We start from the raw sequence: 17345 nt of genomic DNA, 5'->3' as shown, positions 1-17345 counted from the left end.
TCTGATAAAGTAAAAATAAGAGGGAAGAGAAAATTATAAAGCGAGCAATTGAAAAACGGAATAATAAATAATTTTTTAAGAAAAATAATTTCATTATAGATTTCTCTATGCTACGAACATAAATGCAAACGCGATAGAGTTGTTGACATCTGGGAGACTGACTTGTTTTTATCAACATCGCAAAACAGAAAATTTAGTTTGCAAATTTTCAAATGGCTATCACGTTCAGAATCCAATCAGGTTCTCCTTTATTACTTGATGACTTCTTTAAAGATAAATAAGCCCGCGGACCAAGAAGTGGGTACACTGGCTCGGTTAACTCTCTCTGTCCAGAAATTTCACTACTGAAAATTTAAGATTGTTATTTGGGGGCGGGGAGGAGGATGCAGAGGTCTTTAGGACCCAGCAGGCGGCGGCAGGCGGCAGTTGTGTAGATCACTGAGAGACTACGAGGGTCCGGTTCAGTTTTAATTCTGTCTCTAATCTCTGCAACAGCGGCGCTTCCTGGGTCCCGCGGCTCCCGCGCGCGATCTGCCGCGGCCGGCTGCTGGGCAAAAATCAGAGCCGCCTCAGCCCCATCACCCATCATGGAAACCCTCCAGGAAAAAGTGACCCCGGACACGCGAGCCTGAGGATTCTGCACAAAAGAGGTGCCCAAAATGAAGACCCTGATGGTGAGTCAGTTGTGGCAACTCCACTGGGCAAAGAAGGGGATCCCCGGGCTCAGGGTCCGCTGGACGCACCGGGGAGACTCCGGGACGCCTAACCCTGGGCCGCGAGGTCGCCTGTTACAAAGGGACAACTTTCTACCCGCTCCGCGTTCCCTCCCGATTCTCCAGCTCTGCCTGGCTCGGAATCCCAGAGCCAGGATGGGAACCCGGGTTGCCTCGCCTCCTAGATCTCCGGCGAGAGGTCCGAGGGGGTGGCAGAGAGCTGCAGGTGGGATGGAGGAGTGGGCAGATTGCTCCAGGGATGGGGGTACCCAAAAGCAACAGCCTGCCAAAAACTAAGAGGGACGGGGAGGAGGGACCTTTGCAGACTTTCTTCGTTTTCTTGGATTTCAAACTTGCAAGGATTGCCAAGGGAGAGCCCCAGGGCCCCAGGAAAGGAGAGGTGTTAAGGACTCAAGATTCCAGCAGCTTGGCTGGGGTGGCTGAGGCAGACGGACCCTTCCCCAAAGTGCAAACCCACCCCTGCCCTCGGCCCCGGCGCGCTCCCTCCCTTAGCCTGGGGCCGTACACCACCTGCCCTCTACCGAGAGATCTGGGCGGCGGCGGCCGAAAGCAGCGACGCGCCCGGAGCATCCCTTGCGGTACGCAAGGGTACGGTGCTTTCTGTCCCAGTTGCGTGCGGCGGGGCTGGGGCCCAGGCCGTACCCCGCGCCAAATCTCCCCCACTAGTGTGACCACCGCGCAGGTGTCCCCGCTGGGCGCGCTCCTCCGTTGTCTGCACTCAGCCCCTCTCCTCTCCTCTCTCCCGCCCGCCCGCAGCGCCATGGTCTAGCAGTGTGTTTAGCGCTCACCACCATGTGCACCAGCTTGTTGCTCGTGTACAGCAACCTCGGCGGCCAGAAGGAGCGGCCCCCGCAGCAGCAGCAGCAGCAACAGCAGCAGCAACAGCAGCAGCAGGCGTCGGCCACGGGCAGCTCGCTGCCGGCGGCGGAGAGCAGCCCCCAGCCGCGCCCCGGGGTCCCCGCGGGACCGCGGCCACTGGACGGATACCTCGGCGTGGCGGACCACAAGGTGACAGCATGCCCGCCAGCCCGCTGGCCACTCACCCTGGGGATCCCACACACCTGAGCCTTTCCCCTTTCCCGGGGCTGGGAGGCGCTGTGAGTAGGTGCCGTTCGCAGGCTGGAGGGGAGTGGACCTTCTGGGGTAGGGTGGGCTAGTTCCAACTTGGTATGAATTCTTATTTAGAGAAAGACACAAAGTTTTGTAGAAAATAGGGGTGAGGTGAGTGGACCCCAAAGTCTAATTTCCCATCAGAAATCGGCCCTGGAACTAGAACTCCCTGATCCCCAGAATTGCAGCTGTGGATGGAGGTCCGGTTCCTGAAGCCTCGGGTTTGGCTGCCGAGTCGCTCCCTGGTGGGAGAAAACTGGGGATGGCGCGGGTACCAGCCTGAGCGTTCCTCTGACCCGGAACCGGAGGGTGAGCGCAGCCAGCCCGCGGCCACTGCTCAGGATCCAACGTTCCCCTCTAATCTCTCCAGCGCATTGCTTTGGGCTGAATTCTCTCAGCCCTGGGGAGCGGTGCCCAGGCACGCATGGAAGACTTGAGGCACAAACTCAGCTTCCATTGGTTTGAAACTCATCGTTGTGAGCCTGTCTTCCTCTGCCTTCCGGGAAGCTGCTGGATGGCGTGGCTAATAATTAATACGATGAATCTTTTAAAATTGAGCCTCTTTTCCCTGGAATAATAAATATCTGGTTTCAGTGTGTGAAGCCTCTGGGAGAATCCTAATCAAGTTGGCTGATTCTGAAGATATTTTAATACAGTTTAAATGTATCCCTCATTATTTGAAGTTGCTCATATGTTTTTATTAATACACAATTCCACTCAGCTTTATAAAGCTAGAGGATTTCTTGAAATCTCCCAATTATTCTTTTTATTTTACTAAATTTTATGGTTGTGAACCGAAGTAATATATAGTAGATACTCCTTTTGTGTGAAAAGGTCGCTCTAACCATGTGAAAAAGCCAAAGTTTTTAAAAGTGGCATTCAAAATATTGCCACACACTTGTTTAATGCATAATGCTAAGGATTTGAAAGGTATAAAAGAATTTAAGGCAGGACCCAGTCTTACAGATCTTTAAATACCTGAGGACAAACAATATACTATGAAATGTGTGTAGAGAGATAAACCGATAGATAAAAATGTATAATAAATGCTAGAGATGAACAGTACTGTAGAGGTGCAAAAATGAGAACGATGACTTCCCTGGAAAGATCAAGGAAAGCTGCTTTGAAAAAGTGGAATTTTGCAATGGGAAGAATTCAGGGAAGTAAAAAAGGAGGAATCAATTTCATCAGGAAGCGATTATTTATTTATTTATTTACTTATTTTTATGGCAGGAGTAGAGGTTGGGGGTGTTAGTAGACTTAAAATCCAAAAGTAGATGGCTATCAATTTTACAGTTACGGCTTTCGTTTCCTCTCTTAGTTGTTGACTTATTATATGCTTTGTATCTGCATGTGGAAGCAACCAATAAGGGCTGGAGTTCTAGGAAAGTTTAGACATTAGCTTCTGACTGTGGATGGCTGTGGTGTTTATGTGTAACTGGTGTATGATGGATATACTGAGCTCATGGATTTCCATGGCTATTGTTTGGTGGAAATTACTATCTAACACTTGAGAAGCTTTGATTAATGGCAGCATCAAAAGGTAAATTTGCTGAAAGTTTTGATCAGCTTTTGGGAAGAGATTTCTCATACTTTTCTTCTTGTGTTATTCTGCTGGACAGACACCAGCTAACAATATTGATAGCTTAATGCAAAGTATAATACCCTAAGGTTTATGTTCAAAACAATGTTTATTGACACAAATATATTTGATTTCAATTTTTGTTTATCAGAGCCTTATTTTACTGAAACAAAGAACCGTCCTTTTCTATTTAGTGGGGGGGGGATGTTGATACTCTACATGGGAAATTGAAATGATATGCAGTAAAAGGGTTTTACGAATTGTGAAGTGCTATATGAATGATAAATATTGTGTGACAGTCATTGGAATTCCTAGTAGAAGAAGGTCTTTGGAGATAAATATGAATATCAATGAAATTATTTCATGGAACACCAACATCTCACAAAATTCTATACCCAAATGTTTTGAGGGAGTTCACGTCACCACAAGCAAAGGAACAAAGGCATATCTTAAAGTGTATGTCTTCTGTTTAGACATTATCCCAATTGTCCCACTGAACTAAATATAAACTTCTCAGAATGCATTAACTGATTCTCTTTACTGCTACTATTTAGCTGACAGGAAATTGGGCAGAGTTCCCTTACGGATGGTCATATGAAGGTGCATATGTAAAATGTTGTTTATATTCTCTCCAAAAGTTGCTGTTTAATTAGATTTATTTGAGATCTTTCTATAGTCTTGCAAAGGCAAAGGTGGAAGACATTTGTTAGAATATTGCTAGGAATTTTTTTTCCAATTAGCACAGGACAGAGTAAGAAATGAAAGCTTTTATATTCTTATTATATTGCCAGATGATACTCAGATTGCTTATTTTTCTTTTACCCTCACATCAGGCCTCAGAAAAATGATGGAATATGCTGGATGTGATGACCACCAAGCCATATGCTGCTGCATATTGAATCAGAATTTCAACAGCCTTTTTTATCTGCCATTGATTTACAGAGTCTGGAGAGAGTTACAGATATTATTTAGGAAAATGTTCATACCTCTATAGCTGGAGGCCCCAAAGACTGATAAATATGTAGTGTTTATGCTCAGTTACATGATGTGGTTAACATTAACAGTTCCAGGATTAAATTCAACAGGTGGTCCTAATCCCCAGCACCTGAATTTCACAAATTACAGCCTGTCTGCAATGATGGTCTTGTCTCATATGGCTGCAGACTGAATTACTGTTGAGATTAAATCACTATGTGCTTTTGTTGAAAGATATGCTGCAAGTCAAGTCAGTGATGAGCAGCATGTGTTGAGGCTTAAAATATCACTTTTCATGGTCATATTCTCTACTTCCTCTTTCACAAACTATGTGAGCTGCAGTTGTAATTTCAGTATCACTAAATGAAGGCTACATGGAGTTTCTTGTCATAATGAAGGCATTTTCTGTTAGAGTCTTTCTCTTCTTTCCCAATCCCTCTCCCCAGACCTCTTCCCACAAATGTTCCACCAACTCATTTCCCTCGTGTTACATGTCTGTCTCTTCAGGTACTATACCTGTATTCTAACATTACTCTCTTGGTCCCGATTTTTGGAAGCCAATGATAACAAGATTGCTTAGGTACAACTGAAGAAGCCAATTTTCATGGCTTTGGGAAACTTCTGTATTTAGAACTGCAGCCTAATGTATAACCAAGCTCACACACACACACACACACACACACACACACACACTAAATCAAGAAATCCTTAGAGGAAAGCTCCAAGTCTTATAGCAGAGTGGAAGGGAACTTGGAATGCAGTTCAGTTTCCAGTCCGGATCTCGTTTGGGTAGATGAGGTCATTTGCCATCTGGTGGACCCTGTAAAATGAAACTGTGAGCTAATTCCCATTTCTAGAGGATAGGCTCTTATCACAGAAGGCCCACTATCACCCAGGCTACCCTTTACTGAAATGGCTTATGAAAGGGCAGTGATCAAGGGGGTCTAGAGCTGAGCAGCTATCTCTTTGCTTCAGAAGTATCCCCCAGGGATGGATTTTACACATACCAATAACATACTTGTCCTTGGTTCTTTCCTTTTTTAGGCACTCAGTTATTCAGACAAATCAAAATTGCTTAGTTGTAATAGTACTATTACTATTAACTGGTAACTATCCAGTTGGAGTGGTAAGACAAGTCAGTGCAAAAATTGAAAAATAATAATCCAAAACCAGAATTTGGATAAATGCCATCTAACTTATTTTGAAATTATGGAATGAGTATTCCTCCTTTAGAAAAGTGTATAAATTCTCAAATACAAGTTTACATAATGTATTTGACCATATATTATGACATTTGAGTTGTGAATGAATGACTGAAATGAATGCTAAATCATTTGAATCTCAAGGAAATTCAAAGTGAGCTAATTTTCAATGTTCAGGTATTATAAAATGTAATTTGCCAATGATAATGAAACCCTGTTACCACAAAGCATCAAACCCCCAAAATCAGAAAAAGAACACTATTTCACAGGTGAGGAGTTGCAATAATGTAGTTGCTTTTAACAGGATAATTTTTTTTATAACATTTATTAAAATACTTAACCTTCCTTAAATATGTGACAGCCAGGATAATTTTTCCAGCTTCCCACGGGATAATTTCAAGATACCACTATTCTCCTGTAAATGGCAGATGAGTTTGACCTGGCTCACTGTTAAATTCCAGGTATGCTGACTTTCCTGCTGATCTGTGAACATTCATTCTGCCTCAGGACCTTTGCACATGCTCTTCTTGCTTCCTGGAAAGCTCTTCCCCAAGTCTTTTGCATGGTTGATTTCTTCTGGTCATTCAGTCATCAGGTCACATGTCATCTTCTTGTGAACCACATTCTTTAACTAGCCCCCTCTTCAACAGTCATTCTCTGTCATACTCGCCTGTTTTATTTTCCTTATAACACTTAACAATATCTGAAATAATCTTAAAGTTTACTTGTCTATTTTCTGCCCTTCCCCCAACTGGAATCTAAGTGCTGTGACAGCAGTGTCTTTTTACATCTTGTTGAACAGTTTAACTCCAGGACCTAGATCAATATCTAAAGTTTAATGGGTGCACAGTAAGTATGTATGGAAAGAAAGAAGGAAGTGAAGGTGGAGGAGAGAAGAACAGACCTACTTACCTATGTCAAATTTTTTCTCTACAAGAATCATCAGTGCAGTCTCAAGACCCTAGTGTGTCTCATTTTTCCTAAATTTGTTCTGCCCACAAAAGTAATTCTAATAACAGGAAGGCAGAGGAGGTAATGATTTAAGAGGAAAGACAAAAGAATCTTTGGGAATGAGATTTAGGTATCCATGTTTAACAAGCTTCCTTTTTAAATATTGCACACATTAAACTTTGAGAAACATTGTTTGAAATGTTTTTAATCATCACAATGTGTAGCTCTGCACTAATTCATTTCTAGGTTTTTGAACTAATCATAGCCTTTGGTAAATACTTGTTGAAGGCCTAATAGTTTCAAAATTGGGCATTCTTGAGGAAGAACACAGTCCCTACCCTCAAAGAACCTTTGATCTAATAGTTGCAGAGAAAAGACAAAGAAGCAAGAAAAGTTCAATAATAAGGCAAGCAATGAATAATAATTTGAAATCAGGAAGCAATAATTCAAGGCACTGACTCTAAAAAGAAGATAATTTCTGTGATCTTTCTCCATCTATAAAACAAGTTAAATTATATTATTACCTTAGAAGTTTGCAAAGCTTTCAAACTAGTATTCCACACCTTATTAGCCTCATATCTGTTCATGCATGTGTGCAGGATATCCAATGAATAATAAGTGAACAAATTGGATATCAAAGCAACTTCAAAGTGGATTGATTTTAAATTCAAAATATTGTCTCTTTATGATTTTCCTTTGGCATGACATAGGGTCTTCTGCACTCATGAAGTTAAACCTTCTTAAATGTCTCTGTAACATATGGCGACCACCTTAACCAAGCTAAATCTCATAACTGATTCGATTAGTCAGGGTTCTTTAAGGAGACAGAGCTAATAGGATATGTATACACACACACACACACACACACACCCCTGGGAGTTTATTAAGTATTAACTTACACGATCACACCTTCCCACAATAGGCTGTCTGTAAGCTTGAGGAGCAAGGAGAGTCAGTCTGAGTCTCAAAACTGAAGAACTTGGAGTCCAATTTTCAAGGGCAGGAAGTGTCCAGCATGGGAGAAAGATGTAGGCTGGGAGGCTAGGCCCACCTCGCCTTTTCACGTTTTTCTGTCTGCTTTATAGTCCCTGGAAGCTGATTAGATGATGCCCACCAGATTAAGGGTGGCTCTGCCTTCCCCAGCCCACTGACTCAAATGTTAATCCCTTTTGGCAACATCATGCAGACACACAGGATTAATACTTTGTATCCCTCAATCCAATCAAGTTGACGCTTAGTATTAACCATCACAAGTCCACCCCTTGTCAACTTGAACCCATACACATCTCCTGAGATCATACACAATCTTCAAATAAAGACAATAGTGAGGTCATAATAATGCCTAATATAATATAACTATCCTTCATACAACTGGAAACACACCAACCACCAACCCAAATACTATTACATAAAGTTAATACTTAACTGCTGATATGTGGTCAATACATCTTATGTCACATGATAAAGGAAAAGGAAATAAAATGAAGATCTTTTCTTAGTACAAGTGTATACATGCACAAACTGTTTTTAACAGAAGAAGGAGGGAATACTCATGACAGTTACAGTCCTCATTTCTGCAGCTGCTCAAGTAGCTAGTAATGATTACTACCTTCTTCTACTACCCATTCTCTATTCCCTTTGCCTTCAGCAAGCACCTCAGCAGGTCACGGTTTTTTTCCTGGTGGAGTGACCCAAACCTTCATTCCTGAAGGGTCATTTGTAGTCCTACCTGGATTGGGCAGTTGTAGTTTCCCATTGACTTTAGTCACAAAGCATGATAATATCCTAATGGACACCCTAATGGATCTCCTGTATTCCATGCATACTCTTCCTTACCTCTGTTGTGGAGTAGTGGACTGATTTCATCTTGATAGTCTGGATCAGTCACCCTAGCCAACAGTGTAACTCCCTTCTTGGCCTGTTGACTTAAAGGTAGGAGCAGCCCAAGGTGTCCAGGTGGCAATCTTAACTTCAGTTTAATGGAATCATTGTGTCTCCAGGTGGCAGCGTTCCTGTTTTTGTAGCTAAGACCTCTAGGACAGCAGAACATAATGTTGCAGGAACAGGAAGCAAAAATTTTGCTAGTGGATCACTAGGGGTGATGGTGAGTTGTTCCGCTTCCACTTCCACCCCTTGATTCCTAGACCCGTGAATCCTGGCTATGGGAGAAACAGTACCATATATGGGACACTGACGCAGAGCATACATCCCTGCCACCATGGCCTTCTGGAGAACTTTGCCCCAGCCCTGCAAAGTATTGTCACCTAGTTGGCATTGTAATTGTGACTTCGAAAGGCCAGTTCACCATTCTATAAATCCAGCTGCTTCAGGATGATAGGGAACATGGTAAGACCAGTGAATTCCACAAGCGTGAGCCGACTGCCACACTTCTTTAGCCAAAAAGTGAGTGCCTTGGTGAGAGGCAATGCTGTGTGGAATACCATGATGATGGATAAGGCGTTCAGTGAGTCCATGGATGATAGTCTTGGCAGAAGCATTGTGTGCAGGATAGGCAAAACCATATCCAGAGTAAGTGTCTATTCCAGTTAGGACAAACATCTGCCTTTTCCATGATGGGAGAGGTCCAATATAATCAACCTGACACCAGGTAGCTGGCTGATCACCCCAGGGAATGGTGCCATATCGAGGGCTCAATGTTGGTCTCCGCTGCTGTCAAGTTGGGCACTCAGCAGTGGCAATAGCCATGTCAGCCTTGGTGAGTGGAAGTCCATGTTGCTGAGCCCATGGTTAACCTTCATCTCTGCCACCATGGCCACTTTGTTCATGGGCCAATTGGGCAATGATACGGGTGGCTGGGGAAAGAAGCTGAGTGGTGCCCACAGAATAGGTCATTATTTAAATCCTCCTCTGCTGAAGTCACTCCATGTGAACACTGACATGGGATACAAATATCTTCACATTTTTTGACCCCTCAAAAAATTCCATCCACATACCTCTTCCTTAAATTTCTTTGTCACCAATTTTCCAATCATGCTTCTTCCAAGTCCCTGACCATCCAGCCAAACCATTGGCTACAGCCCATGAATCAGTATATAATCATACATCTGGTCATTTCTCCTTCCATGCAAAGTGCACAACCAGATGTACTGCTAGAAGTTCTGCCCACTGGGAAGATTTCCCTTCACTGCTGTCCTTCAAGGATGTCCTAGAAAGGGCTGTAGTGCTACAGCTGTCTACTTTCAGGTGGTGCCTGCATACCATGCAGAACCATCTGTGAACCAGGCCTTAGTCTTCTCTTCTCTGTCAACTGATCATGGGGAACTCCCCATGAGGCCATCCATGGAGGCTGAGGGAGAAGGCAGGGTGGTAAGAGTGGAGACCATGGGCATTTGAGCCACTTCCTCATGTAACTAACTTGTGCCTTCAGGACCTGCTCAAGCCCGATCACATATATACCACTTCCATTTGATGATGGAATGTTGCTGTGCACAACCCGCTTTTTGGCTGAATGGGCCAGAAAGCACTCAGTTCATGATGGGCAATTCAGTTTGCATGGTGACTTGATGACCCATAGCCAAATGTTCAGTTTCTACCAAAGCCCAGTAACAACAAAAGGAGAGTAGTTATCCGCAGAAGATGGCAGGGCCTTCCTCTAAAATCTTAGAGGCCTCTGCGGTGATTCACCAAAGGCTCCAAACAGCATCCCTATCTGCCACTGACACCTCAAGCACCATTGAATCTGCTGGGTCATATGGCCCAAGTGGCAGAGCAGCTTGCACAGCAGCCTGAGCCTGTTGCAGAGCCTTCTCCTGTTCTGGACCCCACTAAAAACTGGCAGCCTTTTGGGTCACTTGATAAATGGGCCAGAGTAACACACCCCAGTGAGGAATATGTTGCCTCCAAAATCTAAATGGGCCCAGTAGCTGTTGCGCCTCTTTCTTGGTTGTAGGAGGGGCCAAATGCAGCAACTTATCCTTCACCTTAGAGGGAATATCTCGACAGGCCCCACACCACTGGACCCCTAGAAATTTTACTGAGGTAGAAGTTCCTTGAATTTTAGTTGAATTTATTTCCCATCTTCTGGCACGCAAATGTCTCACCGATAAGTCTAGTGTGTTTGCTAATTCTTGCTCACTGGATCCAATCAGCATGATGTCATCAATGTAATGGACCAGTGTGATATCTTGTAGAAACGAAAAGTGATCAAGGTCTCTCTGAATAAGATTACGACACAAAGCTAGAGAGTTGATATACCCCGAAGGCAGGACAGTAAAGGTATATTGCTGGCCTTGCCAGCTGAAGGCAAATTGCTTCTGGTGGGCCTTATGGACGGGAATGGATTTGCCGAATCAATGGCTACATACCCGGTACCAGGAGATATGTTCATTTGCTCAAGTAGTGACACCACATCTGGTACAGCAGCTGCAGTTGGAGTTGCCACTTGGTTAAGTTTATGATAATCCACTGTCATTCTCCAAGATCCGTCTGTCTTCTGCACAGGCCAGGTGGGAGAGTCGAACAGGGATGTGGTAGGACTCACCACCCTGCATCTTTCAAGTCCTTGATGGCGGCACTAATCTTTGCAATCCCTACAGGGATGCAATATTGTTTTTGATTCACTGTATTTCTAGGTGGAGCCATCTCTAATGGCTTCCATTTGGTCTTTCCCACCATAATGGCCCTCACCCTACCAGTCAGGAAGCCAATGTAGGGGTTCTGCCAGTTACTAAGTATGTCTATGCCAATTATGCATTCTGGAACTGGGGAAATGACTACAGGATGAGTCTGGGGACCCACCGGACTCACTGTAAGTCAGACCTGAGCAAAACTCCATTAATTACCTGACCTCCATAAGCCCCTACTTTAATGGGAGGACCTCAATGACATTTTGGGTACCCTAGAATCAACATCAGCTCAGAGCCAGTGTCCAGTAGTTCCCGAAATGTCTGATCATTTCCCTTTCCCCAGTGCACAGGTACCCTGGTAAAAGGCTGGAGATCTTCTAGGGGAAGGATGGGAAAAAGAGTCACTGCCTAAATTGTCGGTAATGTAGTAGGGTCCTTCCTCAAGGGGATCCAAGCTCCCCTTCATTCAAGAGGTTCTGGGTCTGTAAACTGGCTCAAGTTTGGAAATTGATTAAAGGGTGATGATTCTTTGTTTTTACAATTCAAATTAGTCTTTTGTCCATTTGACTTTGAAATTTTCTGCTTGTATAAATTAAGTAGAAATGCAGTAGGCTTCTTATAAATTTCACTTCTAGGAACACTTTGATTAATTAGCAAATGCCAGAGCTCTACATGAATCGGGCTATTCTGATTGTTGCTTTGCCTCTGCTGTCCATTACGGTAGCTATGCCCACATTGCCTTTGATGGTTGAGTGCCGCCACTTGGCCCTCAAGATCCAATTATTCCCACTATATTTAAATTTTATAGTTGACTGACTTGGTTCCCACTGTTAGATCTGACATACAGAAAAGACCAATTATAGGACTCTTCAAAAATGCGGGTGCTGCCCTCATAAATCTATTTCACAAGGCATTGTTCAAGGGTATATCTTCTGGACCCCCCCAGATGGGTCTAAAGTGACAAATCCACTCCACCATCCCAGTCTCCCTAAACCTTTGGGTCCCTTCCTCTCCATTAAATCAGGGGAGATCAGACATTTCCAGCTCACTCACAGTGAGTCATCTTTTAATCCCTATTTCAGCTAACCAAGCAAATAAACTATTAGAACCTTTTTTAACTCCCGGAGCTGCAGTATTAAAAGCAGAGTGGGCCCAAATCAATAAATTCAGCCTGATCCAACTCTATGTTCCTTCCACCATAGTCCCATACCCTTAATATGCATTCCCATGCCTATTCTCCAGATTGCTGTTTATATAAATTAGAGAATTCGAACAGTTCTTTTCAAGTGTAGCACACCTCCTATTGGGTCACACTCTCAACCTCATCTCTAGAGGCCCACTGGGACTTTAGTCTAGTTATAGGTCTAGAAGCAAACAGGGGTGTTGGGGGTGGCTCCTGAGGAGAATCAACACTATTTGGCCTGGCAGCTGCCTCAGGGGAGGCCATCACTGTTGCCTCAAGCAGTACAGGGTTTATCTCCTCAGACAGAAGTGGAAAGGCTGATGGCAGCATGGGTCTGGGAGGGGATGTTGCCACTACTGCGGATTGGGAAGCTGTTCCTTCTGGCAAGTAAAGGTTCATCAGAGTTTACAAACTCAGTGTCCCCAGCTTCACTGGGGTCTTCCACATGTCCCCATTCCAAGTTGCAGGGTCCCATTCTTTTCCAATCAATGCCTCTAACAGTAGACACCTGGTGAGGCTGTGCACATACCTTTTGTTGCAAGTCAGCCACTTGCATAATAAGAACTTGTGTCTGTTTTCCACAATTTCAGCTCTTTCTCTACAGGAGATAAGACTTTCACTCAGGGCAGTCTTATCAGATTTGAGGCGCAGTATCTGCTTCTGAAGCCAGGAAACAGAATCCCTGAGTTCATCATTTTCTTTCATCACTTTGTCAACTGAACTTAGGAACAACCAACCAGCTTCATTATGTTTCTTGGTTCTCCACATATGATCAAAATTATTACATATAGAGTCACTAAACTCCTTGCCTCTCACGAGCGGTGAATCAGGAGTGTCAAATGCATTTATTTTGCATAACTCTCTAAACAGTTTACACCAAGGACTATCAGTGTTCTCCATAGTATTAGAAGTAGAGTCCTTGGCATTTTAGGGTCTAATCATATTAAGCAGCCAACTTCAGAAACCCCAAAACCAACAAAAGAACTCCATCCTTAATATTCTTTTCCTCTAGAACCACTCCTGCTAACAAAATCTGTATGAGTCAGCATTCTGTAGAGAGACAGAACTAATAGGATATACATATATATAGGGGAGTTTATTAAGTATTAACTTACACAATCACAGGTTTCCACAATAGGCTGTCCGCAAGCTTGAGGAACAAAAAGAGCCAGTCTGAGTCTCAAAAATGAACTTGGAGTCCAGTGTTCAAGGGCAGGAAGCATCCAGCATGGGAGAAAGATGTAGGCTGAGAGGCTAGGCCAGTCTCGCCAGCTTCGCTTGAAGCTGATTAGATTGTGCCCATAAGATTTAGGGTGAATCTGCTTTCTCCAGCCCACTGACTCAAATGTTAATCCCTTTTGACACACACATACCCAGGATTAACACTTTGTATCCCTCAATCCAATCAAGTTGACACTCAGCATTAACCATCACACTCATGCTATGGTGAATGTGGATATAATTGTGTTGGCCCCACAAGACAGAGTATTTGCAATCAGGTCTGTCTTAGAAACATGATACCTGTTACAAATGAGAATTTCCATAACCTCTAGGGTGAAGTGTCAGTATAGTATAATTTCTGCTTTGCAAATACTAGGATTATGGAAGATTAAATATGTGAAAGGACTTTGAAAAATTAAAGCATATCATTAATCAACAAGTCATTCCTTAAAACCTCTTATTCACCTATTATATACTCTTTGGACAGCTGTGTAGGGCCTTAAGTATAGAATGACAAGGAGTGATTATCTCTTAAATAATATTGTCATCCATACCCCAGAACTTGATCCAATGGAAGAACTCTCATGGGAGTCAGTGAATTTATGATCAAATGATTGGTAAAACTCGGAGAGGTATGTGCATTTATGAGATGTGTTAAAATTCTTCTCCATAAGCTCTGAGTCTTAAACACTTAGTCCGGGCCTGGGACAAATAAATATTTTTATTGCATGCTCTATTCAATATGTCTTTCCAAATAAAAATCACAGGAATGCATATTCTCAGCGTAGACAGCCCATCTGCAGTGAAACCTTCCCTGACTTATAGCCCAGGTTTGATCTGAGCTGTATGTTTTGTCTTCATAGTTGAGATCCCATGATAATACTTATTCCACTTTATTGTTATTTCTTGTCTAAAATTGTCCGCCTTCCCTACTAGACAGCCAGCTCTTGGAGACCAGGCATTTTTTTCTCTCTTTTTCTGTCATTGTATTCCCAGCCTTTAACATAATGCCTGGTGTATAATGAGTCTTCTATAAATACTTGTTGAATGAATGAGTATATCTACATAAAGATTTTGTATTTCTTCTAAAATAAGCCTACCTCAAGAGTTTCTAACCATTTGGAGTTACTGAAAAGGAATAGCTGCACGTCATAAATATCAATTCCTCCTGCCACAATTTGTAGGTCTTAACTAATTCATTTCTACCTTCTTGTACTAATCAGATCTCTTAAAACATACTCAGAATTTCAGAGCTAGAAGGAAAACTTAAGAATTATCAAAAGGAATTCCAGAGTGGTTGTGTGATTTGCCCAAGGTCGTGCGTTAGTGGCAGAGCTGGGGTAAAATGTCGATCTCTGATGTGAACATCATTACCATAAGGGAAATTCAGTGCCAACATCTTCTAAGGAGTGACTCAACATTATTTGGACAGAATTTATTAAAATTAGGAGCCTGGGCCTACCCAGTTATTGAAAAGTAATAAATTTTTAAACACCTTATTATTCTGAAATGAATATGAGAATATGCCTCTGGATAGTTAAAAAGAGTCTTTCACCAACCACCAACTTTGCAATGGTTGTTTCAGAGACCGCATATAATGCATGGTACTAATTAATTGAAACAATTTTCAAATCAGAGTAGATTTTTGCCTTTAAAACATAAACCAAGCCAAAAGGAGTGTCATGTTTAATTATTTGCACAAAATTTTCTGACCAGAGCACTCATTTAGCTGAATTATCTTCTCCACAGTGGAGACTTAGTTAACCAAGTGTTTGAAGAACTACCATTCTGCAAATATCATTGACTCCCCCTAAATTCTGAGATGTAATACTTACTCTAGGCTGGAATTACTTTAGGCAAATAAGAAACCATTTTACCTATCATAGGGAAAATTAACCTTGATCATTGCTATAGCTATGAAAAGGAAACTTTTTTAGTATATTCACTCTTACTGACTAAGGAAGTGTCTGTAGAGTTCCTGGGAAACTGCACAGATTCTGAGTATTCTCTGGCAGACTGAAATGCAGTGTCAAATACTTTTTTAATAAGAAAGCATATTCTGGAAATTGATTGCACATATGAGCCATCTCCACTGACTGAACTGCAAGCATGACTGCATTTCCAACTTACAGATCTTTTCATGTTCCTTGCATGTTTCTTATGGCTTCCCATTGCCTACAGAATCAAGTTCAGACCCTCAGGAAGGCTTGCAAGGCCCAACAGGATCTTGCTGGCCTAATTCTCCAACCCTACCCCCACCGCTGCCCTCAGCCTAGGCACCATGAACCCAGGGAACATACCTTACTGTTTTGTTCTTATCTGCTTTTGCTTCAGCACCTCCTTTCTAAAGTTTTCCCAGATACAACATCTCTGCAGAGTAGACCCAACATTCTCTTATGTCAGCTACACATCAGTCAGTCAATCACATATTGGCTGAGAACCTACCATGTGGCAGGCACAAGGGAGGAAACAAGATAAAGGACATGGTCCCTGCCCACAGGAAAATCAGTGGAGTAAATAAATGTTATAATTACTACACCTTGGTAAGTACTAAAATATTCTCTGTATCTTACACATGCTTCTAATCACACAATGTTGCAATTATTTTCCACATGCATGTCTCCCTGACTAGGTTTTACCTTTCTGAGGCTAAGAACATAACTTATTTATCTCGGTATCCACAGAATTGAAAACGGTATCTCAGACATATGAAAGCTAAATAAATATTTGTTGGATGTTGGGTAGGCAAAGTTCTATTTTAATTATATGTAGTATGAAGAGATTTCACCAAGTCTGGATAATAGACTCTTAATTATAGGAATGGACAGAAACGATAAGTAAGGGCAGAAGGGCTTCAGGTATCTGACATATACATCTTTAATTTCTGTTTCCCCTTTGAATACAGAGCAGCATCTCCTGACCTTTCCAGAACAGTTGACCAGATGTGGAGATGCAATGATGCCCATATTTGAAAACAGTATAGTACCATGAGAGGCAGGCAGGCCCAGGCTGTTTATTTGTTGTGAGCTTTTTCAAAAGTCATAACTTCTAGGCTTGATCCAGTTTATAGAAGAGGAAGTTAAATTATATTCATTCATTCCCTCATTTATTAAATAATATTGTGTTTCTACCACATGCCTAGCATTGTGTTCAGGACCCAGGAAGCAATGAACAGTGAAAAAAGATGTGATCCCCAACTCCATGAAACTTACATCTGTTGGGAGAGGCAGAAACACACATAAAATTTCAGTGCAGATTTGGAGAAGTGTTATATGCTGTGGAGATTGAATTTTATCCTGAAAGCATTGAGGAAGTCTTTAAAAGGTAACTTAGAGGAGTAACTCCATCAGATATGTGTGCCAGTGGATCACCCTGGCTTCCGTGTGGCATGGGTTAACGTAGCCATAGGTTGTAGGAAGAGGGACCAATTAGCAGACTGTTGCTGTGGTTTGAGTAAGTGGCACAGCCAGAGGATGATGAAGAGACCTCAGGTTTCTACCTGCTAAGTTTCTGTGATTGGCCACCCTCCTGTGTCTGTGCAGACAGTCTGAATGCAGCTCCTCCACCAGCAGAAGGTTTGTGGTTCAAGATTGCCTCACAATAGCTGGTAAAGAGAGCTGAGGATGATCCCAGATGGCACTTCAGCTTTGTCTAATTTTGAACCTTGCTGTGCATCTGAATACCACATACTGACTTGAGCAAAACAGTAGTATTATGGTGAGGGCTGAAGCAAGCTGTTTGTCAAGACTCCATAATGCATACTGGTGGCAACAAGAATTAAACTCTCCACCTGCAGGAAAG

At 42.7% G+C, this 17345-nt stretch overlaps 1 protein-coding gene across 1 annotated transcript in view; it reads left to right on the top strand.

The window, feature by feature from the left end:
* Positions 1–463: 463 nt before the first annotated feature.
* The window catches only part of ST6GALNAC5 (ST6 N-acetylgalactosaminide alpha-2,6-sialyltransferase 5), a 188207-nt gene continuing 171325 nt past the window's right edge, over positions 464–17345 (top strand). The window contains exons 1-2 of the mRNA XM_001102189.5: positions 464–674; positions 1491–1742. Of these exons, the coding sequence (XP_001102189.1) occupies positions 660–674; positions 1491–1742 (267 nt within the window). The 5' untranslated portion in view covers positions 464–659. The remainder of the gene's footprint in view (positions 675–1490; positions 1743–17345) is intronic.

Source organism: Macaca mulatta, chromosome 1 (genome assembly GCF_049350105.2).
Source record: "Macaca mulatta isolate MMU2019108-1 chromosome 1, T2T-MMU8v2.0, whole genome shotgun sequence".
In the NCBI taxonomy this organism is placed as follows: Eukaryota; Metazoa; Chordata; class Mammalia; order Primates; family Cercopithecidae; genus Macaca; species Macaca mulatta.
This window is presented reverse-complemented; position numbering and strand designations above follow the sequence as displayed.